Consider the following 24,704-nt stretch of genomic DNA (forward strand, 5'->3'; position numbering starts at 1 on the left):
TATGTTGTCCCTGTTATGTTGTCCCTGTTGTCCCTGTTATGTTGTCCCTGTTATGTTGTCCCTGTTATGTTGTCCCTGTTATGTTGTCCCTGTTATGTTGTCCCTGTTATGTTGTCCCTGTTATGTTGTCCCTGTTATGTTGTCCCTGTTATGTTGTCCCTGTTATGTTGTCCCTGTTATGATGTCCCTTTTATGTTGTCCCTGTTATGATGTCCTTGTTATGTTGTCCCTGTTATGATGTCCCTGTTATGTTGTCCCTGTTATGTTGTCCCTGTTATGTTGTCCCTGTTATGTTGTCCCTGTTGTCCCTGTTGTGTTGTCCCTGTTGTCCCTGATATGATGTCCCTTTATGTTGTCCTTGTTATGTTGTCCCTGTTATGTTGTCCCTGTTATGTTGTCCCTGTTATGTTGTCCCTGTTATGTTGTCCCTGTTATGTTGTCCCTTTATGTTGTCCCTGTTATGTTGTCCCTGTTATGTTGTCCCTGTTATGTTGTCCCTGTTATGTTGTCCCTGTTATGTTGTCCCTGTTATGTTGTCCCTGTTATGATGTCCCTGTTGTGATGTCCCTGTTATGTTGTCCCTGTTATGTTGTCCCTGTTATGTTGTCCCTCCAGACCAGTCAGTCTGGTCCCTGTTATATTGTCCCTGTTGTACTCCACTTATAATAGATTGGTCTTGTTGTTGTTGAGAGTTGTGGGGACACCCATGAGATATAATAACAGGCTTTAGTCCAGTGAAGAAATGTTGTGTCTTAATATATAGTTTTCATTAAGCTGTAAAATATCTACCACCACATCAGTGCAGCCCGTTTGTATTGGCAGGGCTGAGGAGAGGGGTTGAGGAGAAGGGCTGAGGAGAGGGGTTGAGGAGAAGGGTTGTCGCAGCAAACTGTCAGTCACAGTAGACAGATGACTCTCCGTCGGTCATCTACAGTGGTGTGACAGGTGCGTCTCAGCCTCGTCATAAATTATGCAGCAGCGCCCCCTGTCTTCTTCCTTGACAACTACGTAGTCAGGGATATCAAATGGTCCCCTGGTTCAATGACTCCTTTCATTCCCGACGGAAGACCGGGCAGGTGCTATGTTGGGTTGTCGACTTTGTTCTTATGAGGCTAATTCCGTCAAAAAAACAAAAGCACAGGCCATTTTCTATAGAGGCGTGATATGTTTGGAAACCTAAATCCTCGCCTCACAAGTAGAGAGGGATGGGGGTGTGGGGGGGGGTACTATTTCTTTAAGAAGGTGTTTTTTGTTAATAAACAATGAATTTAGACACCATGACGTCACCGCTGTAGACCGTCCACACTAGTCTGAATGCGTTAGGAGCCTAACTGCCAGAGGGGTTTTAAACTCGACAGTAACGATAACGCATATTGTTTTATATATATATATATATATATATATATATATATATATATATATATATATATATATATATATATATATATATATATATATATCCTCTGAGGAGTTAATCCCAACGGCGACATCTGCCGCGTCAAATAACATCTTTACGCAACGCTTCCTGGCTCCGGTCCACGTCGCCCAGTGCAGCAGGGATCAGAGTCTCTCTGTGCAATTCATATTCGAAGGCGAAACTTTAGCCTGTTCCGGTTACTGAACGTTTGAAGACATCTGGAACGTAGAGTTTTAAATAATCCCATTGGAACGTAAAGCTACGCCGAAGTCGCGTCGTTCTGAGCGGTGAGTTGATGCGCGTCCATCCCTCCTCGAGTCACACACTGATGTGATGTAGCTATTTGAGTTGAGCCTGATGGACATAGAGACGTATTCAACCGCATGTAATTGATTGTCTTGTCACGGTCATTTGGATATTCATGTTGAATTACCTTATGTACATTTATTATGGTAATGAAGCAACGTATTTTTTTTAAATATCTATTGGGGACGTTTCCTTTTGAACGACAGACGTTGTGCGGTTTAATTTGACAATGAGTGATTGTGTTACGGTGCGTCCTGGATGAGGTCATATCCCTATTATTTAGGCCGAGGAAAATTAAGATAATTTGGCGGCTCTACATTCACGTATCGCCAGCCCTTTTAGTCCAGATGGGATGGCAGGGGGTGGGGGGGGGGGGGGGTGACTGCATGCTAAGGTCTTTTGACTGACAACAAAACATGACCTTTTCATGTGCACATTGCACGACAAAAACATCACTGAACACCCAGCAAGCATAACGTTTAATTTTGGGGGGAGATTACATTGTAGCGTGGCCTGTTACAGAATAGCCTACAACAAGAGCAATGGCATGCTCTTGTAAACATTCGAGCTCATGCTAAAAGTGGGATCTCACTTGTTCAGGTGAATAATATTCCTTGTTTCTCTGGTTTTGTAGGTTTTCGACTCGAACTGAAACGCTTTGGAAAAAAAACTATTGTGTTCTGCGTGGACGTTTGTTGCTGTCTCGCCCCATTCCGCCTAATCGCAGCAGATGGAGGGTTGCTGAGAGCCGGGGAGTGAGATCAGCATCTTTTCACTCGTCGAGGCAGCATCCGAACAGCTGCAGCTGCTCGCTCCCTCTCTCCCGATCACTCTCTCCAGATCACTCTCTCCCGTACAGCAGGAAAGAACGGAACGGAACACTATTTTACAGCAAGGACCTTGCCTTATTCGGTAGATTCAACGAATTTTATGATTTGCAACCTAGACTTAAATTCTATTTGCTCATGGTTGTAACCTCGATGATGGTCTTGCTATCGGCGCCAAGGGGAGATGTAAACTGATTCGTTGGAGGTGGGTTGTAGCCGTAGCAGCGCTGTGCTGACTGACAAAGCGACAGACCGAGAGCGCGAGGAGAGGAGAGCAGAGGAGCTGTCCATAGGCTGGTGGTGCTGATGCGGTGGCTCTGAGAAAAGCAGAGAAACCGAGCATGGCTGCAGGGAAGTTACTGCTCTACGCCGGCCTGTCCCTCTCTCTGTGCGCCCTAGGAATGCTAGCAGTGGCGATCTGTTCCGACCACTGGTACGAGACTGACGCGCGGAGGTATCGGGAGCGCTGTCGGAGCTTCTCCAGCCGTAAGAACCCAGGCTTTATCTACATCCCCAACAACAGCCTCCCTCTGCGGGCTAGCCGCTCCAGACTGGACCGCTGGGAGGACAAGCTGCTCCTAGCCCGGAACAGAAGGCAGCTGTTCGCTATGTCCGCCGCGGACGAGTGTAGCAGGCAGTACAACTCCACCAACATGGGACTGTGGAGCAAATGCCACCGACTGGGCTTCGACCAGGACACAGAAGACCTCATTCGCAAAGGTAAGAGAGAGGAAACGTATAATACAGTACGTCATTGTATACAATAAGACAGTAGGTCTACTGTTACATAATGGAAGTCTATCTGTGTGTAGTCTGTGTGTTTACCTAACCAAACATCATTGTATACAATAAGACAGTAGGTCTACTGTTACATAATGGGGGTCTATCTGTGTGTAGTCTGTGTGTTTACCTAACCAAACATCATTGTATACAATAAGACAGTAGGTCTACTGTTACATACTGGGAGTCTATCTGTGTGTAGTCTGTGTGTTTACCTAACCAAACATCAAGCCACTATGAATATTGCTCATATTGGCAAATTATGAAATAGTTTGTTTTGGTTGACCGTGGTTCGTTGGGCTCTTCACAAGCCCCTGGCTAGACAATTAGGCTTCAGAAGAATCATATTATTCAAGTTCCTCAAGTCACTATCTCTCTCAGAGAGAGCATGGTAAGATAGAGATACGTCACCACCACCTCTGTAATGCTGGATTTCAAATGTCCTTCAGCTGAGTCGTGTGTGTCATGTTGTAGGAGGAGAGTACAGGCTATCATTTGAGGCTGATGCACCATGGCAACACAAAGCTCTGATCCACTAGATGGTAGTAGGCCTGCTGCTTGCTGTAACTACGGCTCCCATTCTCACATCTACCTCTCGCTGTCTCTCTCTCTCTGTGTCTCTACCTCTCTCTCTGTGTCTCTACCTCTCGCTGTCTCTCTCTGTGTCTCTACCTCTCTGTGTCTCTACCTCTCGCTGTCTCTCTCTCTCTGTGTCTCTACCTCTCGCTGTCTCTCTCTCTGTGTCTCTCTCTCTCTCTGTGTCTCTACCTATTGCTATCTCTCTCCCTCTGTGTCTCTACCTCTCGCTGTCTCTCTCTGTGTGTCTCTACCTCTCTCTGTCTCTCTCTCTGTGTCTCTACCTCTCCCTCTGTGTCTCTACCTCTCGCTGTCTCTCTCTCTGTGTGTCTCTACCTCTCTCTCTGTGTGTCTCTACCTCTCTCTCTGTCTCTACCTCTCCCTCTCTCTGTGTCTCTACCTCTCTCTCTGTCTCTACCTCTCTCTCTGTGTCTCTACCTCTCGCTGTCTCTCTCTCTCTGTGTCTCTACCTCTCTCTCTGTGTGTCTCTACCTCTCTCTCTGTCTATACCTCTCTCTGTGTCTCTACCTCTCTCTCTGTGTCTCTACCTCTCAATTCAATTCAATTCAAGGACTTTATTGGCATGGGAAACATGTGTTAATAACATTGCCATAGCAAGTGAGGTAGATAATATATACAGTGAATATATAAAGTGAAATAAACAATAAAAATTAACAGTAAACATCACACATACAGAAGTTTCAAAACAATAAAGACATTACAAATTTCATATTATACATATATACAGTGTTTTAACAATGTACAAATGGTAAAGGACACAAGATAAAATAGATAAGCATAGATATGGGTTGTATTTACAATGGTGTTTGTTCTTCACTGGTTGCCCTTTTCTCGTGGCAACAGGTCACAAATCTTGCTGCTGTGATGGATAGATATGGGAGTTTATGAAAATTGGATTTGTTTTCGAATTCTTTGTGGATCTGTGTAATCTGAGGGAAATATGTCTCTCTAATATGGTCATACATTGGGCAGGAGGTTAGGAAGTGCAGCTCAGTTTCCACCTCATTTTGTGGGCAGTGAGCACATAGCCTGTCTTCTCTTGAGAGCCATGTCTGCCTACGGCAGCCTTTCTCAATAGCAAGGCTATGCTCACTGAGTCTGTACATAGTCAAATCTTTCCTTAATTTTGGGTCAGTCACAGTGGTCAGGTATTCTGCCGCTGTGTACTCTCTGTGTAGGGTCAAATAGCATTCTAGTTTGCTCTTTTTTGTTTGTTAATTCTTTCCAATGTGTCAAGTAATTATCTTTTTGTTTTCTCATGATTTGGTTGGGTCTAATTGTGCTGCTGTCCTGGGGCTCTGTAGGGTGTGTTTGTGTTTGTGAACAGAGCCCCAGGACCAGCTTGATTAGGGGACTCTTCTCCAGGTTCATCTCTCTGTAGGTGATGGCTTTGTTATGGAAGGTTTGGGAATCGCTTCCTTTTAGGTGGTTATAGAATTTAACGGCTCTTTTCTGGATTTTGATGATTGGTGGGTATCGGCCTAATTCTGCTCTGCATGCATTATTTGTTGTTCTACGTTGTACACAGGGATATTTTTGCAGAATTCTGCGTGCAGAGTCTCAATTTGGTGTTTGTCCCATTTTGTGTCTCTACCTCTCTCTCTCTGTGTCTCTACCTAAAGCTGTCTCTCTTCCTCTGTGTCTCTACCTCTCTCTGTCTCTACCTCTCTCTCTCTGTGTCTCTACCTCTCTGTCTCTACCTCTCCCTGTCTCTACCTCTCTCTGTGTCTCTACCTCTCTGTCTCTACCTCTCCCTGTCTCTAACTCTCTCTCTGTGTCTCTCCCTCTCTCTCTGTCTCTGTCTCTCTCTCTCTCTCTCTCTCTCTCTCTCTCTCTCTCTCTCTCTCTGTCTCTACATCTCTCTCTCTCTCTACATCTCTCTGTGTCTCTACCTCTCTCTGTGTCTTTACCTCTCTCTCTCTGTCTCTACCTATCTCTCTGTGTCTCTACCTCTCTCTCTGTGTCTCTTTCTCTCTCTCTCTCTCTCTCTCTCTCTCTGTGTCTCTACCTCCCTCTGTGTCTCTACCTCTCTCTGTGTCCCTCTCTCTCTCTCTGTCTCTACCCCTCTCTCTGTCTCTACCTCTCTCTCTGTTTTGTGTGTGTGTGTGCCTGCCTTTGTGTGTGTGTCTACCCCCCACCCCGTGGGATGCTATATCCTCCGGACCCTCACACTGTAAAAAATGATGATGTCACCACTTCCTGTCTTGTGTGCTAGGCCAGTCCTAATACACTATGAGGAGGGAGACTCAGACCCCTGAAAACACGACTCTCCTATCCACAAAATATAAGGAAGCTGTGGTTATCACATTACACCCAAACCTGTAGGTCTACCTCACTATGAAGAGAGACTGTTACACCCCAGCCTGTAGGTCTACCTCACTATGAAGAGAGACTGTTACACCCCAGCCTGTAGGTCTACCTCACTATGAAGAGAGACTGTTACACCCTAGCCTGTAGGTCTACCTCACTATGAAGAGAGACTGTTACACCCTAGCCTGTAGGTCTACCTCACTATGAAGAGAGACTGTTACACCCTAGCCTGTAGGTCTACCTCACTATGAAGAGAGACTGTTACACCCCAGCCTGTAGGTCTACCTCACTATGAAGAGAGACTGTTACACCCTAGCCTGTAGGTCTACCTCACTATGAAGAGAGACTGTTACATCCCAGCCTGTAGGTCTACCTCACTATGAAGAGAGACTGTTACATCCCAGCCTGTAGGTCTACCTCACTATGAAGAGAGACTGTTACATCCCAGCCTGTAGGTCTACCTCACTATGAAGAGAGACTGTTACATCCCAGCCTGTAGGTCTACCTCACTATGAAGAGAGACTGTTACACCCCAGCCTGTAGGTCTACCTCACTATGAAGAGAGACTGTTACATCCCAGCCTGTAGGTCTACCTCACTATGAAGAGAGACTGTTACACCCCAGCCTGTAGGTCTACCTCACTATGAAGAGAGACTGTTACACCCTAGCCTGTAGGTCTACCTCACTATGAAGAGAGACTGTTACACCCCAGCCTGTAGGTCTACCTCACTATGAAGAGAGACTGTTACACCCCAGCCTGTAGGTCTACCTCATTATGAAGAGAGACTGTTACACCCCAGCCTGTAGGTCTACCTCACTATGAAGAGAGACTGTTACACCCTAGCCTGTAGGTCTACCTCATTATGAAGAGAGACTGTTACACCCCAGCCTGTAGGTCTACCTCACTATGAAGAGAGACTGTTACACCCTAGCCTGTAGGTCTACCTCACTATGAAGAGAGACTGTTACATCCTAGCCTGTAGGTCTACCTCACTATGAAGAGAGACTGTTACATCCCAGCCTGTAGGTCTACCTCACTATGAAGAGAGACTATTACACCCCAGCCTGTAGGTCTACCTCACTATGAAGAGAGACTGTTACATCCCAGCCTGTAGGTCTACCTCATTATGAAGAGAGACTGTTACACCCTAGCCTGTAGGTCTACCTCACTATGAAGAGAGACTGTTACACCCCAGCCTGTAGGTCTACCTCACTATGAAGAGAGACTGTTACACCCCAGCCTGTAGGTCTACCTCACTATGAAGAGAGACTGTTACATCCTAGCCTGTAGTTCTACCTCACTATGAAGAGAGGCTGTTACACCCCAGCCTGTAGGTCTACCTCACTATGAAGAGAGACTGTTACACCCTAGCCTGTAGGTCTACCTCACTATGAAGAGAGACTGTTACACCCTAGCCTGTAGGTCTACCTCACTATGAAGAGAAACTGTTACACCCTAGCCTGTAGGTCTACCTCACTATGAAGAGAGACTGTTACACCCTAGCCTGTAGGTCTACCTCACTATGAAGAGAGACTGTTACACCCCAGCCTGTAGGTCTACCTCATTATGAAGAGAGACTGTTACACCCTAGCCTGTAGGTCTACCTCACTATGAAGAGAGACTGTTACACCCCAGCCTGTAGGTCTACCTCACTATGAAGAGAGACTGTTACACCCTAGCCTGTAGGTCTACCTCACTATGAAGAGAGACTGTTACACCCCAGCCTGTAGGTCTACCTCATTATGAAGAGAGACTGTTACACCCCAGCCTGTAGGTCTACCTCTTTATGAAGAGAGACTGTTACACCCTAGCCTGTAGGTCTACCTCACTATGAAGAGAGACTGTTACACCCTAGCCTGTAGGTCTACCTCACTATGAAGAGAGACTATTACACCCTAGCCTGTAGGTCTACCTCATTATGAAGAGAGACTGTTACACCCTAGCCTGTAGGTCTACCTCACTATGAAGAGAGACTGTTACACCCTAGCCTGTAGGTCTACCTCATTATGAAGAGAGACTGTTACACCCTAGCCTGTAGGTCTACCTCACTATGAAGAGAGACTGTTACACCCTAGCCTGTAGGTCTACCTCACTATGAAGAGAGACTGTTACACCCCAGCCTGTAGGTCTACCTCACTATGAAGAGAGACTGTTACACCCCAGCCTGTAGGTCTACCTCACTATGAAGAGAGACTGTTACACCCTAGCCTGTAGGTCTACCTCATTATGAAGAGAGACTGTTACACCCTAGCCTGTAGGTCTACCTCACTATGAAGAGAGACTGTTACACCCCAGCCTGTAGGTCTACCTCACTATGAAGAGAGACTGTTACACCCTAGCCTGTAGGTCTACCTCACTATGAAGAGAGACTGTTACACCCCAGCCTGTAGGTCTACCTCATTATGAAGAGAGACTGTTACACCCTAGCCTGTAGGTCTACCTCACTATGAAGAGAGACTGTTACACCCCAGCCTGTAGGTCTACCTCATTATGAAGAGAGACTGTTACACCCTAGCCTGTAGGTCTACCTCACTATGAAGAGAAACTGTTACACCCTAGCCTGTAGGTCTACCTCACTATGAAGAGAGACTGTTACACCCTAGCCTGTAGGTCTACCTCACTATGAAGAGAAACTGTTACACCCTAGCCTGTAGGTCTACCTCACTATGAAGAGAGACTGTTACACCCCAGCCTGTAGGTCTACCTCATTATGAAGAGAGACTGTTACACCCTAGCCTGTAGGTCTACCTCACTATGAAGAGAGACTGTTACACCCTAGCCTGTAGGTCTACCTCATTATAAAGAGAGACTGTTACACCCTAGCCTGTAGGTCTACCTCATTATAAAGAGAGACTGTTACACCCTAGCCTGTAGGTCTACCTCACTATGAAGAGAGACTGTTACACCCTAGCCTGTAGGTCTACCTCACTATGAAGAGAAACTGTTACACCCTAGCCTGTAGGTCTACCTCATTATAAAGAGAGACTGTTACACCCTAGCCTGTAGGTCTACCTCATTATAAAGAGAGACTGTTACACCCCAGCCTGTAGGTCTACCTCATTATGAAGAGAGACTGTTACACCCCAGCCTGTAGGTCTACCTCACTATGAAGAGAGACTGTTACACCCCAGCCTGTAGGTCTACCTCACTATGAAGAGAGACTGTTACACCCCAGCCTGTAGGTCTACCTCACTATGAAGAGAGACTGTTACACCCCAGCCTGTAGGTCTACCTCATTATGAAGAGAGACTGTTACACCCTAGCCTGTAGGTCTACCTCACTATGAAGAGAGACTGTTACACCCCAGCCTGTAGGTCTACCTCATTATGAAGAGAGACTGTTACACCCCAGCCTGTAGGTCTACCTCACTATGAAGAGAGACTGTTACACCCTAGCCTGTAGGTCTACCTCACTATGAAGAGAGACTGTTACACCCTAGCCTGTAGGTCTACCTCACTATGAAGAGAGACTGTTACACCCTAGCCTGTAGGTCTACCTCACTATGAAGAGAGACTGTTACACCCTATCCTGTAGGTCTACCTCACTATGAAGAGAGACTGTTACACCCCAGCCTGTAGGTCTACCTCACTATGAAGAGAGACTGTTACACCCCAGCCTGTAGGTCTACCTCACTATGAAGAGAGACTGTTACACCCTAGCCTGTAGGTCTACCTCATTATGAAGAGAGATGGTTACACCCTAGCCTGTAGGTCTACCTCATTATGAAGAGAGACTGTTACACCCCAGCCTGTAGGTCTACCTCACTATGAAGAGAGACTGTTACACCCCAGCCTGTAGGTCTACCTCACTATGAAGAGAGACTGTTACACTCCAGCCTGTAGGTCTACCTCACTATGAAGAGAGACTGTTACATCCTAGCCTGTAGGTCTACCTCACTATGAAGAGAGACTGTTACACCCCAGCCTGTAGGTCTACCTCACTATGAAGAGAGACTGTTACACCCTAGCCTGTAGGTCTACCTCATTATGAAGAGAGACTGTTACACCCCAGCCTGTAGGTCTACCTCACTATGAAGAGAGACTGTTACACCCCAGCCTGTAGGTCTACCTCACTATGAAGAGAGACTATTACACCCTAGCCTGTAGGTCTACCTCACTATGAAGAGAGACTGTTACACCCTAGCCTGTAGGTCTACCTCATTATGAAGAGAGACTATTACACCCTAGCCTGTAGGTCTACCTCACTATGAAGAGAGACTGTTACACCCCAGCCTGTAGGTCTACCTCATTATGAAGAGAGACTGTTACACCCTAGCCTGTAGGTCTACCTCATTATGAAGAGAGACTGTTACACCCCAGCCTGTAGGTCTACCTCACTATGAAGAGAGACTGTTACACCCCAGCCTGTAGGTCTACCTCACTATGAAGAGAGGGACACTCACTCAGACCTCATCCTTCGACTTAGATGAAAGTCTCATGTGTACACTCTTCATAAAAAAGGTTGCGAACTAGAAACCATCCAGTGTTTTTTTGGTATGTCCTCATAGAGGAACTTCTTTTTTGGTGCTAATGTGGGTAGAACCCTTTGCAGAGGGTTTTTCAAAGAACCCCCTGTTTGCTTCTACCTATACACCTTTATGAAGGGTTCCACCAGCCTCTTTAGCCTTTAAAACTGTATTATTTATGACAATAAACAACATATATATATATACACTGCTCAAAAAAATAAAGCGAACGCTAAAATAACACATCCTCGATCTGAATGAATGAAATATTTTTATTAAGTACTTTTTTCTTTACATAGTTGAATGTGCTGACAACAAAATCACACAAAATGATCAATGGAAATCAAATGTATAAACCCATGTAGATCTGGATTTGGAGTCACACTCAAAATTAAAGTGGAAAACCGCACTACAGGCTGATCCAACTTTGAATGTCCTTAAAACAAGTCAAAATGAGGCTCAGTAGTGTGTGTGGCCTCCACGTGCCTGTGTGACCTCCCTACAACGCCTGGGCATGCTCCTGATGAGGTGGCGGATGGTCTCCTGAGGGATCTCCTCCCAGACCTGGACTAAAGCATCCGCCAACTTCTGGACAGTCTATGGTGCAACCACAGCGAGACATGATGTCCCAGATGTGCTCAATTGGATTCAGGTCTGGGGAACGGGCGGGCCAGTCCATAGCATCAATGCCTTCCTCTTGCAGGAACTGCTGACACACTCCAGCCATATGAGGTCTAGCATTGTCTTGAATTAGGAGGAACCCAGGGCCAACCGCACCAGCAGATGGTCTCACAAGGGGTCTGAGGATCTCATATCGGTACCTAATGGCAGTCAGGCTACCTCTGGCGAGCACATGGAGGGCTGTGCGGCCCCCCAAAGAAATGCCACCCCACACCATGACTGACCCACCGCCAAACCGGTCATGCTGGAGGATGTTGCAGGCAGCAGAACGTTCTCCACGGCGTCTCCAGACTGTCACATGTACTCAGTGTGAAACTGCTTTCATCTGTGAAGAGCACAGTGCGCCAGTGGCGAATTTGCCAATCCTGGTGTTCCCTGGCAAATGAAAAACATCCTGCACGGTGTTGGGCTGTAAGCACAACCTCCACCTGTGGACATCGGGTCCTCATACCACCCTTATGGAGTCTGTTTCTGACCGTTTGAGCAGACACATGCACATTTGTGACCTGCTGGAGGTCATTTTGCAGGGCTCTGGCAGTGCTCCTCCTGCTCCTCCTTGCACAAAGGCTGAGGTAGCGGTCTTGCTGCTGGGATGTTGCCCTCCTACGGCCTCCTCCACGTCTCCTGATGTACTGGCATGTCTCCTGGTAGCGCCTCCATGCTCTGGACACTACGCTGACAGACACAGCAAACCTTCCTACCACAGCTCGCATTGATGTTCCATCCTGGATGAGCTGCACTACCTGAGCCACTTGTGTGACTTCCAAAGAATCCTTCTAGACTTCCAAAGAATCCTTCTAGACTTCCAAAGAATCCTTCTAGACTTCCAAAGAATCCTTCTAGACTTCCAAAGAATCCTTCTAGACTTCCAAAGAATCCTTCTAGACTTCCAAAGAATCCTTCTAGACTTCCAAAGAACCATCAAAGAACCCTATCTTTCAAAACACTTATTAGAATGTTAAAGGTTCTAGGTAGAACCCTTTACATTTACATTTAAGTCATTTAGCAGACGCTCTTATCCAGAGCGACTTGCAAAGAGCCATTTGTCTTCTTAAAAAGGGGTTCTTCAGATCAAAACGGTTCCTGGTAGAAACCTCATCCCTCCGCAAAGAACACTTTTGGAACTCTTTTATTTTTTTTTCAACGAGTGCAGACTCATCCGTAGACTAGGATACATCTATAGAGACCTGGTCTACAGTAGTGTACTATAAAGACAATAAGGTAATGTGTCTCATCTGTAGACTAGGATACATCTATAGAGACCTGGTCTACAGTAGTGTACTATAAAGACAATATGGTACTGTGTCTCGTCTGTAGACTAGGATACATCTATAGAGACCTGGTCTACAGTAGTGTACTATAAAGACAATAAGGTAATGTGTCTCGTCTGTAGACTAGGATACATCTATAGAGACCTGGTCTACAGTAGTGTACTATAAAGACAATAAGGTAATGTGTCTCGTCTGTAGACTAGGATACATCTATAGAGACCTGGTCTACAGTAGTGTACTATAAAGACAATAAGGTAATGTGTCTCGTCTGTAGACTAGGATACATCTATAGAGACCTGGTCTACAGTAGTGTACTATAAAGACAATAAGGTAATGTGTCTCGTCTGTAGACTAGGATACATCTATAGAGACCTGGTCTACAGTAGTGTACTATAAAGACAATAAGGTAATGTGTCTCGTCTGTAGACTAGGATACATCTATAGAGACCTGGTCTACAGTAGTGTACTATAAAGACAATAAGGTACTGTGTCTCGTCTGTAGACTAGGCTACACATCAACGTATGTGATATTCCTACAGGCTATATTCAGAGATGACTGTTGTGTATGAGTAAAACCATTCATTCCCAATGTCCAAATGTTTATTCATCGTTCTGTTGATCAATCATGAGTAAACTCTTCTCTGGCAGAAGAAGCTCGTCTCTGTTCTATGGCGTGGACGTGTGGTTGCTATGGAGTCACCTGGCATTGGCCGGCGTTTGACGGAGGTTACTGTCCACCATTAGTATGTGTCTGTGTAACGGTCTGTGTGTGTGTGTGTGTGTGTGTGTGTGTGTGTGTGTGTGTGTGTGTGTGTGTGTGTGTGTGTGTGTGTGTCCATCTGTATGTGTGTGTGTGTGTGAGGGGCTGTGTGTGTGTGTCCGTCTGTGTGTGTGGGGCTGTGTGTGTGTGTGTGTGTGTGTGTGTGTGTGTGTGTGTGTGTGTGTGTGTGTGTGTGTGTGTGTGTCCATCTGTATGTGTGTGTGTGTGTGAGGGGCTGTGTGTGTCCGTCTGTGTGTGTGGGGCTGTGTGTGTGGGGCTGTGTGTGTGTGTGTGTGTGTGTGTGTGTGTGTGTGTGTGTGTGTGTGTGTGTGTGTGTGTGTGTGTGTGTGTGTGTGTCCATCTGTATGTGTGTGTGTGTGTGAGGGGCTGTGTGTGTGTGTCCGTCTGTGTGTGTGGGGCTGTGTGTGTGGGGCTGTGTGTGTGTGTGTGTGTGTGTGTGTGTGTGTGTGTGTGTGTGTGTGTGTGTGTGTGTGTGTGTGTGTGTGTGTGTGTGTGTGTGTGTGTGTGTGTGTGTGTGTGTGTGTGTGTGTGCGTGTGTGTGTGCGTGTTTGTTCAGGCAGCTTCCATAGTCTTGATGACCTGCCATCTGCAGTAATGGGCACCAGGCCTCAGACCTTGCTGTGCTTAGCAAGCTAATGAATGGAGGACTAACACAGTACAGCCCTGATCCAACCTAATGTCCCAGACTGGAACCTGGAACCTCTAACCAGGGCAGTCTGACTGGAAACTGGAACCTCTAACCTGGGCAGTTTGACTGGAAACTGGATCCTCTAACCGGGGCAGTCTGACTGGAAACTGGAACCTCTAACCGGGGCAGTTTGACTGGAGACTGGAACCTCTAACCGGGGCAGTCTGACTGGAAACTGGAACCTCTAACCGGGGCAGTTTGACTGGAAACTGGAACCTCTAACCGGGGCAGTTTGACTGGAAACTGGAACCTCTAACCCAGGCAGTTTGACTGGAGACTGGAACCTCTAACCCAGGCAGTTTGACTGGAAACTTGAACCTCTAACCGGGTCAGTTTGACTGGAAACTGGAACCTCTAACCCAGGCAGTTTGACTGGAAACTGGAAACTGGAAACTGGAACCTCTAACCCAGGCAGTCTGCCTGGAAACTGGAACCTCTAACCGGGGCAGTTTGACTGGAAACTGGAAACTGGAACCTCTAACCCCGGCAGTTTGAATGGAAACTGGAACATCTAACCGGGTCAGTTTGAATGGAAAGTGGAACCTCTAACCCAGGCGGATTGACTGGAAACTGGAACCTCTAACCCGGGCAGTTTGAATGGAAACTGGAAACTGGAACCTCTAACCCAGGCAGTCTGACTGGAAACTGGAACCTCTAACCGGGTCAGTTTGACTGGAAACTGGATCCTCTAACCCAGGCAGTCTGACTGGAAACTGGAACCTCTAACCGGGTCAGTTTGACTGGGAACTGGAACCTCTAACCGGGTCAGTTTGACTGGGAACTGGAACCTCTAACCCGGGCAGTTTGGCTGGAAACTGGAACCTCTAACCCAGGCAGTTTGACTGGAAACTGGAAACTGGAACCTCTAACCGGGGCAGTTTTACTGGAAACTGGAACCTCTAACCCAGGCAGTTTGACTGGAAACTGGAACCTCTAACCCAGGCTGTTTGACTGGAAACTGGAACCTCTAACCCAGGCAGTTTGACTGGAAACTGGAACCTCTAACCCATGCAGTTTGACTGGAAACTGGAACCTCTAACCCGGGCAGTTTGACTGGAAACTGGAACCTCTAACCGGGGCAGTTTGAATGGAAACGTATGGGGAGACTCTGTATGGCTGCTCACCAGTCCACCCACTATGCCACCATTGACCTGAATGGGGAGGTTGGTTCTACTCTATGTGTACGGTCAGATCCCTGTGCTTTGTCGATGACTTCACAGGCTTGGTAATGATGTCAGTATGTCAGAGGAGCTTTACTGTCGTTGCTGTCTATAAAAGAGCTCCAGCTGTTAATGATTCTGAAGCAGACACTCTACTTCCCTCTCCAGGGTATCTGAGATCCGACGTCCTCCTCCCTCTATCGCTCCATCCCCTACAGCCTTCACCATCCTTCCATTCCTTCTCCTCTCCTCCATAACCATGTACTGCTTAATATTCTTGAGTCTCTGTCAAGCCATGGTGTGATATATAGAGCTGTTGTAGAAGGGAGCTGAGTCAGACTCTAAATGGTATTCTATCCTGTATCTACTAGTGCTGCTTTCCCTAGCACAGTCTACACAGCTAGTTACAGAGACAGAGCTGTCTAACCAGCTAGTTACAGAGAGCCAGCTAGTTACAGAGACAGGGCTGTCTAACCAGCTAGTTACAGAGACAGGGCTGTCTAACCAGCTAGTTACAGAGACAGAGCTGTCTACACAGCTCGTTACAGAGACAGAGCTGTCTAACCAGTTAGTTACAGAGAGACAGCTAGTTACAGAGACAGGGCTGTCTAACCAGCTAGTTACAGAGAGCCAGCTAGTTACAGAGACAGGGCTGTCTAACCAGCTAGTTACAGAGACAGAGCTGTCTACCCAGCTAGTTACAGAGACAGAGCTGTCTACACAGCTCGTTACAGAGACAGAGCTGTCTAACCAGCTAGTTACAGAGAGACAGCTAGTTACAGAGACAGGGCTGTCTAACCAGCTAGTTACAGAGGCAGGGCTGTCTAACCAGCTAGTTACAGAGACAGAGCTGTCTAACCAGCTCCTTACAGAGACAGAGCTGTCTAACCAGCTAGTTACAGAGTCAGAGCTGTCTACACAGCTCCTTACAGAGACAGAGCTGTCTAACCAGCTAGTTACAGAGAGACAGAGCTGTCTAACCAGCTAGTTACAGAGACAGAGCTGTCTACACAGCTCCTTACAGAGACAGAGCTGTCTAACCAGCTAGTTACAGAGTCAGAGCTGTCTACACAGCTCCTTACAGAGACAGAGCTGTCTAACCAGCTAGTTACAGAGAGACAGCTAGTTACAGAGGCAGGGCTGTCTAACCAGCTAGTTACAGAGGCAGGGCTGTCTAACCAGCTAGTTACAGAGACAGAGCTGTCTAACCAGCTAGTTACAGAGGCAGGGCTGTCTAACCAGAGCGAGAGAGAGACAGAGAGACAGAGAGACAGAGAGAGAGAGAGAGAGAGAGAGAGAGAGAGAGAGAGAGAGAGAGAGAGAGAGAGAGAGAGAGATGGGTTGAGCGTCAGTCTACCCCAGAGCCTCCCACCTGAGGCCTAAGGAAAGCCTGGGATTGGATTACCATGCTCCCTGGGGAACCCATGGCTCCACTGGGGGAGTTAAATTGGACACCCTGTGAGGGCGAGCCAACCCTCCACAGCCTGCTGCTACTGAGACTCCCGTGCTTGAGGTGATCTAATAGACACCCACTAGTGGGGATTAGGGTTAATCGTTCATGGATTTATTGGTAGTAATTGAATTCTAATTTGTTATGATCGTGATTGGCAGTGCATTGTGGCCTTTGGGTGATTCCTCCCTTTCCCTTCCCCTCACCCTACCATATTCCTTGTTGCAGTTACATACACTGAATGTTGCCTGTGTTTTAGGTGGATTTGTGACTATGTGTTGTTCTTACTGGAGATGTCGTGTGTAGCCTAGAGGACATAGATATCTTCCCGTTGCTGGAGCTGGTTAACTTAATTATTTATCTCATTCCTGACCCTGTTGTGCCTTGTTCCTGACCCTGTTGTACCTTGTTCCTGACCCTGTTGTACCTTGTTCCTGACCCTGTTGTACCTTGTTCCTGGCCCTGTTGTACCTTGTTCCTGACCCTGTTGTGCCTTGTTCCTGACCCTGTTGTACCTTGTTCCTGACCCTGTTGTACCTTGTTCCTGACCCTGTTGTACCTTGTTCCTGACCCTGTTGTACCTTGTTCCTGACCCTGTTGTACCTTGTTCCTGACCCTGTTGTGCCTTGTTCCTGGCCCTGTTGTACCTTGTTCCTGGCCCTGTTGTACCTTGTTCCTGACCCTGTTGTACCTTGTTCCTGGCCCTGTTGTACCTTGTTCCTGACCCTGTTGTACCTTGTTCCTGGCCCTGTTGTACCTTGTTCCTGACCCTGTTGTGCCTTGTTCCTGGCCCTGTTGTACCTTGTTCCTGACCCTGTTGTACCTTGTTCCTGGCCCTGTTGTACCTTGTTCCTGACCCTGTTTTACCTTGTTCCTGGCCCTGTTGTACCTTGTTCCTGACCCTGTTGTACCTTGTTCCTGGCCCTGTTGTACCTTGTTCCTGACCCTGTTGTACCTTGTTCCTGACCCTGTTGTACCTTGTTCATGGCCCTGTTGTACTTTGTTCCTGACCCTGTTGTACCTTGTTCCTGACCCTGTTGTACCTTGTTCCTGACCCTGTTGTACCTTGTTCCTGGCCCTGTTGTACCTTGTTCCTGACCCTGTTGTACCTTGTTCCTGACCCTGTTGTACCTTGTTCCTGACCCTGTTGTACCTTGTTCCTGACCCTGTTGTACCTTGTTCCTGGCCCTGTTGTACCTTGTTCCTGACCCTGCCTGTTGCACCCAGCAACCTCAACCATGACAGCTATTGCCACAGCCAACGATATAAACATGAATACTGGTGTCTATGGTCACAGCACTGGCACCCGACCTTCTCATTCTGTCTTTCTCTTTTCTCTACCACCTCACCTGCCCAACAGCAATACATAACCCCCCAGATACACACAGCAGGAGAGAGATCAAAAGGGCATTTTCAATCAAAGACAGCCATGTTTTGGCCCGAGTGCTATGAGTGAGCTCTGTTGTTATCGTCTAACAGTACGTCTCCAAGCCGATACTGTAGGTAGAATGTGTTGAATGTAAATGATTGAGTTAAACGGTAGAAGAGCAGCGGGACTCATTTTGACTCGACAGTCTCTACTGTCTCTGACGTTTTGAAAGGCACGTCTCATACGTCCTTTGCTTTTTGTTTTTTAATTAAGTCTATTGTTTTGTTTTTATTAACCGATTTAACTGACTTGCCCAGTTAACTAAAATACATTTCTACACTCCATCTCTGGCTCTAAGAGATCACACAGTGTACAAGTAGAGAGAGGGAGGGAGAAGGAGAGAGGGAGAAGGAGAGAGGGAGAGGGAGAAGGAGAGAGGGGAGAGAGGGGGAGAGGGAGAAGGAGAGAGGGGAGAGAGGGGGAGAGGGAGAAGGAGAGAGGGGCGAGAGGGGGGAGAGTGGGAGAGAGAGATCGAGAGTGAAAGAGAAGGGGGAAGAGAGGGTAGAGATAGGGATGGAGTAAGAGAGGGAGAAGGAGAGAGGGAGATGGGTAGAGAGAGGGAGAAGGAGAAGGAGAGGGAGATGGGTAGAGAGAGGGAGAAGGAGAAGGAGAGGGAGAAGGGTAGAGAGAGGGAGAGGGAGAGAGGGAGAAGGAGAGAGGGAGATGGGTAGAGAGAGGGAGAAGGAGAGGGAGATGGGTAGAGAGAGGGAGAAGGAGAAGGAGAGGGAGAAGGGTAGAGAGAGGGAGAGGGAGAGAGGGAGAAGGAGAGAGGGAGATGGGTAGAGAGAGGGAGAGGGAGAGAGGGAGAAGGAGAGAGGGAGATGGGTAGAGAGAGGGAGAGGGAGAGAGGGAGAAGGAGAGAGGGAGATGGATAGAGAGAGGGAGAAGGAGAGAGGGGAGAGAGGGGAGAGAGGGAGAAGGAGAGAGGGAGATGGGTAGAGATGGCGAGAGGGAGAGATGGAGAAGGAGAGAGGGAGATGGGTAGAGAGAGGGAGAGGGAGAGAGGGAGAAGGAGAAAGGGAGATGGGTAGAGAGAGGGAGACAGAGAGAGGGAGAAGGAGAGAGGGAGATGGGTAGAGATGGCGAGAGGGAGAGATGGAGAAGGAGAGAGGGAGATGGGTAGAGAGAGGGAGAAGGAGAAGGAGAGGGAGAAGGAGAGAGGGAGATGGGTAGAGAGAGGGAGAGGGAGAGAGGGAGAAGGAGAGAGGGAGATGGGTAGAGAGAGGGAGAAGGAGAGAGGGAGAAGACAGCAGCAGCTGGGGAGGAAAAGACTCTCTTTCCTTATCTCTGTCCATCTCCCACTCTTTTACAGTCTCCACTTCTTATGTATTCCTGTCCTTGTCTTCCTCTCATGCTTTCATTGTCTATCTGTGTCTCTCAGACTGTACCGTGCTCTTGTTCTCTCTCTCCTTTTCTCCTCTCCTACTTTCTACCTCTGATTCCAACCTACCCTTTAATACACTATGTAGACACATTCACTCTCTGATTCCAACCTACCCTTTAATACACTATGTACACTATTACCTCTCTGATTCCAACCTACCCTTTAATACACTATGTAGACACAGTCACTCTCTGATTCCAACCTACCCTTTAATACACTATGTACACTATTACCTCTCTGATTCCAACCTACCCTTTAATACACTATGTAGACACAGTCACTCTCTGATTCCAACCTACCCTTTAATACACTATGTACACTATTACCTCTCTGATTCCAACCTACCCTTTAATACACTATGTAGACACATTCACATTCACTCTCTGATTCCAACCTACCCTTTAATACACTATGTAGACACATTCACTCTCTGATTCCAACCTACCCTTTAATACACTATGTAGACACATTCACTCTCTGATTCCAACCTACCCTTTAATACACTATGTAGACACATTCACTCTCTGATTCCAACCTACCCTTTAATACACTATGTAGACACATGCACTCTCTGATTCCAACCTACCCTTTAATACACTATGTAGACACATTCACTCTCTGATTCCAACCTACCCTTTAATACACTATGTAGACACATGCACTCTCTGATTCCAACCTACCCTTTAATACACTATGTAGACACATTCACTCTCTGATTCCAACCTACCCTTTAATACACTATGTAGACACATGCACTCTCTGATTCCAACCTACCCTTTAATACACTATGTAGACACATTCACTCTCTGATTCCAACCTACCCTTTAATACACTATGTAGACACATTCACTCTCTGATTCCAACCTACCCTTTAATACACTATGTAGACACATTCACTCTCTGATTCCAACCTACCCTTTAATACACTATGTAGACACATTCACTCTCTGATTCCAACCTACCCTTTAATACACTATGTAGACACATTCACTCTCTGATTCCAACCTACCCTTTAATACACTATGTAGACACATTCACTCTCTGATTCCAACCTACCCTTTAATACACTATGTAGACACATTCACGCTCTGATTCCAACCTACCCTTTAATACACTATGTAGACACATGCACTCTCTGATTCCAACCTACCCTTTAATACACTATGTAGACACATTCACTCTCTGATTCCAACCTACCCTTTAATACACTATGTAGACACATGCACTCTCTGATTCCAACCTACCCTTTAATACACTATGTAGACACATTCACTCTCTGATTCCAACCTACCCTTTAATACACTATGTAGACACATGCACTCTCTGATTCCAACCTACCCTTTAATACACTATGTAGACACATTCACTCTCTGATTCCAACCTACCCTTTAATACACTATGTAGACACATTCACTCTCTGATTCCAACCTACCCTTTAATACACTATGTAGACACATTCACTCTCTGATTCCAACCTACCCTTTAATACACTATGTAGACACATTCACTCTCTGATTCCAACCTACCCTTTAATACACTATGTAGACACATTCACTCTCTGATTCCAACCTACCCTTTAATACACTATGTACACTATTACCTCTATCTTTCCACCTCCCCCTCTCTCTATCTTTCCACCTCCCCCCTCTCTCTATCTTTCCACCTCGCCCCCTCTCTCTATCTTTCCACCTCTCCCCCTCTCTATCTTTCCACCTCTCCCCCTCTCTCTATCTTTCCACGTCTCCCCCTCTCTCTATCTTTCCACCTCTCCTCCCCTCTCTCTATCTTTCCACCTCTCCTCCCCTCTCTCTATCTTTCCACCTCTCCCCCTTTCTCCATCTCTCCACGTCTCCCCCTCTCTCTATCTTTCCACGTCTCCCCCTCTCTCTATCTTTCCACGTCTCCCCCTCTCTCTATCTTTCCACCTCTCCCCCCTCTCTCTATCTTTCCACCTCTCCTCTCCTCCTTAATAGAATGACATGTTATATTCGTAGAATAACATGTTATGTTAGTAGAATAAGATGTTTTAGTAGAAAGTGTTATATTCGTAGTCTCTCCCTACACTACTCTGTCTAGGGCCCATCAGTCTCTCCCTACACTACTCTGTCTAGGGCCCATCAGTCTCTCCCTACACTACTCTGTCTAGGGCCCATCAGTCTCTCCCTACACTACTCTGTCTAGGGCCCATCAGCCTCTACCTACACTACTCTGTCTAGGGCCCATCAGTCTAAGTCTCTACCTATACTACTCTGTCTAGGGCCCATCAGTCTCTCCCTACACTACTCTGTCTAGGGCCCATCAGTCTCTCCCTACACTACTCTGTCTAGGGCCCATCAGTCTCTCCCTACACTACTCTGTCTAGGGCCCATCAGTCTCTCCCTACACTACTCTGTCTAGGGCCCATCAGTCTCTCCCTACACTACTCTGTCTAGGGCCCATCAGTCTCTCCCTACTCTACTCTGTCTAGGGCCCATCAGTCTCTCCCTAAACTACTCTGTCTAGGGCCCATCAGTCTCTCCCTACACTACTCTGTCTAGGGCCCATCAGTCTCTCCCTACACTACTCTGTCTAGGGCCCATCAGTCTCTCCCTACACTACTCTGTCTAGGGCCCATCAGTCTCTCCCTACACTACTCTGTCTAGGGCCCATCAGTCTCTACCTACCCTACTCTGTCTAGGGCCCATCAGTCTCTCCCTACCCTACTCTGTCTAGGGCCCATCAGTCTCTCCCTACCCTACTCTGTCTAGGGCCCATCAGTCTCTACCTACACTACTCTGTCTAGGGCCCATCAGTCTCTACCTACACTACTCTGTCTAGGGCCCATCAGTCTCTACCTACCCTACTCTGTCTAGGGCCCATCAGTCTCTCCCTACACTACTCTGTCTAGGGCCCATGAGTCTTTCCCTACACTACTCTGTCTAGGGCCCATCAGTCTCTCCCTACACTACTCTGTCTAGGGCCCATCAGTCTCTCCCTACACTACTCTGTCTAGGGCCCATCAGTCTCTCCCTACACTACTCTGTCTAGGGCCCATCAGTCTCTCCCTACACTACTCTGTCTAGGGCCCATCAGTCTCTCCCTACACTACTCTGTCTAGGGCCCATGAATCTCTCCCTACACTACTCTGTCTAGGGCCCATCAGTCTCTACATACACTACTCTGTCTAGGGCCCATCAGTCTCTCCCTACACTACTCTGTCTAGGGCCCATCAGTCTCTCCCTACACTACTCTGTCTAGGGCCCATCAGTCTCTCCCTACAGTACTCTGTCTAGGGCCCATCAGTCTCTCCCTACACTACTCTGTCTAGGGCCCATCAGTCTCTCCCTACACTACTCTGTCTAGGGCCCATCAGCCTCTACCTACAGTACTCTGTCTAGGGCCCATCAGTCTCTCCCTACACTACTCTGTCTAGGGCCCATCAGTCTCTCCCTACACTACTCTGTCTAGGGCCCATCAGCCTCTACCTACAGTACTCTGTCTAGGGCCCATCAGTCTCTCCCTACACTACTCTGTCTAGGGCCCATCAGTCTCTCCCTACACTACTCTGTCTAGGGCCCATGAGCCTTTCCCTACACTACTCTGTCTAGGGCCCATAAGTATTTACCTAATTGAGTTTAAATGTTAACGAGTTCTACACAGTGTCCAGTGTATTGATGGGCCACACAGTCAGGGGCTAATTGAGGTCTTTTGGATAAAAGACAGTTTATTTAACATAACAATCCACCTCTCTCATCAGATGACACCCTGTGTCCTGCCAATACCCTGTTTATTCCACCTTCCTCCTCCTCCTCTTCCTCTCCTTTGATCAATGGCTCATCCGAGAGCTTAGATCACACGAGAGAGAGATAGAGAGAGAGATCAAGCCCTGATTGAACTAGCCAAAAGACTGACTGACCTTCTTGTTTAAAGAGAGACAGATATAGGAGAAAAAGACAGAGAGAGAGAGAGAAAGAGAGAGAGAGAGACGGTTTTGACTGAAGAGACTTTGTGAGCAGTGCAGCTGTCTCCGTGGATAGATAGACCTCTTAAAGGGGAGGGACATAGACGTAGTCATGAAACACATAAAGGGTGTACGGCAGAGATGTTGAATGTATTTATTCACTTGTGTAACTGACTAGGTATTCCCTTTAACATGTGTCGGACCAGACCTAGCCTTAGTGATGGTTATAGTATAGCTGATAGGAAGCTAACGTTAGCTCAGACCAGACCTAGCCTTAGTGATGGTTATAGTATAGCTGATAGGATGCCTTAATGGTTATAGTATAGCGTTAGCTCAGACCAGACCTAGCCTTAGTGATGGTTATAGTATAGCCGATAGGAAGCAAACATTAGCTCAGACCAGACCTAGCCTTAGTGATGGTTATAGTATAGCTGATAGGAAACGTTAGCTAACCAGACCTAGCCTTAGTGATGGTTATAGTATAGCTCTAACGTTAGCTCAGACCAGACCTAGCAGACCTAGCCTTAGTGATGGTTATAGTATAGCTAATAGGAAGCTAACGTTAGCTCAGACCAGACCTAGCCTTAGTGATGGTTATAGTATAGCTAATAGGAAGCTAACGTTAGCTCAGACCAGACCTAGCCTTAGTGATGGTTATAGTATAGCTAGCTCAGACCAGACCTAGCCTTAGTGATGGTTATAGTATAGCTGATAGGAAGCTAACGTTAGCTCAGTTTAGACCAGACCTAGCCTTAGTGATGGTTATAGTATAGCTGATAGGAAGCTAACGTTAGCTCAGACCAGACCTAGCCTTAGTGATGGTTATAGTATAGCTGATAGGAAGCTAACGTTAGCTCAGACCAGACCTAGCCTTAGTGATGGTTATAGTATAGCTGATAGGAAGCTAACGTTAGCTCAGACCAGACCTAGCCTTAGTGATGGTTATAGTATAGCTGATAGGAAGCTAACGTTAGCTCAGACCAGACCTAGCCTTAGTGATGGTTATAGTATAGCTGATAGGAAGCTAACGTTAGCTCAGACCAGACCTAGCCTTAGTGATGGTTATAGTATAGCTGATAGGAAGCGACCTAGCCTTAGTGATGGTTATAGTATAGCTGATAGGAAGCTAACGTTAGCTCAGACCAGACCTAGCCTTAGTGATGGTTATAGTATAGCTGATAGGAAGCTAACGTTAGCTCAGTTTAGACCAGACCTAG

At 47.0% G+C, this 24,704-nt stretch overlaps 1 protein-coding gene across 1 annotated transcript in view; it reads left to right on the forward strand.

Moving 5' to 3' along the window:
• The first annotated feature begins 1,623 nt into the window (after nucleotides 1-1,623).
• LOC135537145 (transmembrane protein 178B-like) overlaps nucleotides 1,624-24,704 on the forward strand; it is a 31,212-nt gene continuing 8,131 nt past the window's right edge. Inside the window, exons 1-2 of the mRNA XM_064963345.1 lie at nucleotides 1,624-1,704; nucleotides 2,358-3,270. Of these exons, the coding sequence (XP_064819417.1) occupies nucleotides 2,892-3,270 (379 nt within the window). The 5' untranslated portion in view covers nucleotides 1,624-1,704; nucleotides 2,358-2,891. The remainder of the gene's footprint in view (nucleotides 1,705-2,357; nucleotides 3,271-24,704) is intronic.

Source organism: Oncorhynchus masou, unplaced genomic scaffold (genome assembly GCF_036934945.1).
Source record: "Oncorhynchus masou masou isolate Uvic2021 unplaced genomic scaffold, UVic_Omas_1.1 unplaced_scaffold_713, whole genome shotgun sequence".
Taxonomy (NCBI): Eukaryota; Metazoa; Chordata; class Actinopteri; order Salmoniformes; family Salmonidae; genus Oncorhynchus; species Oncorhynchus masou.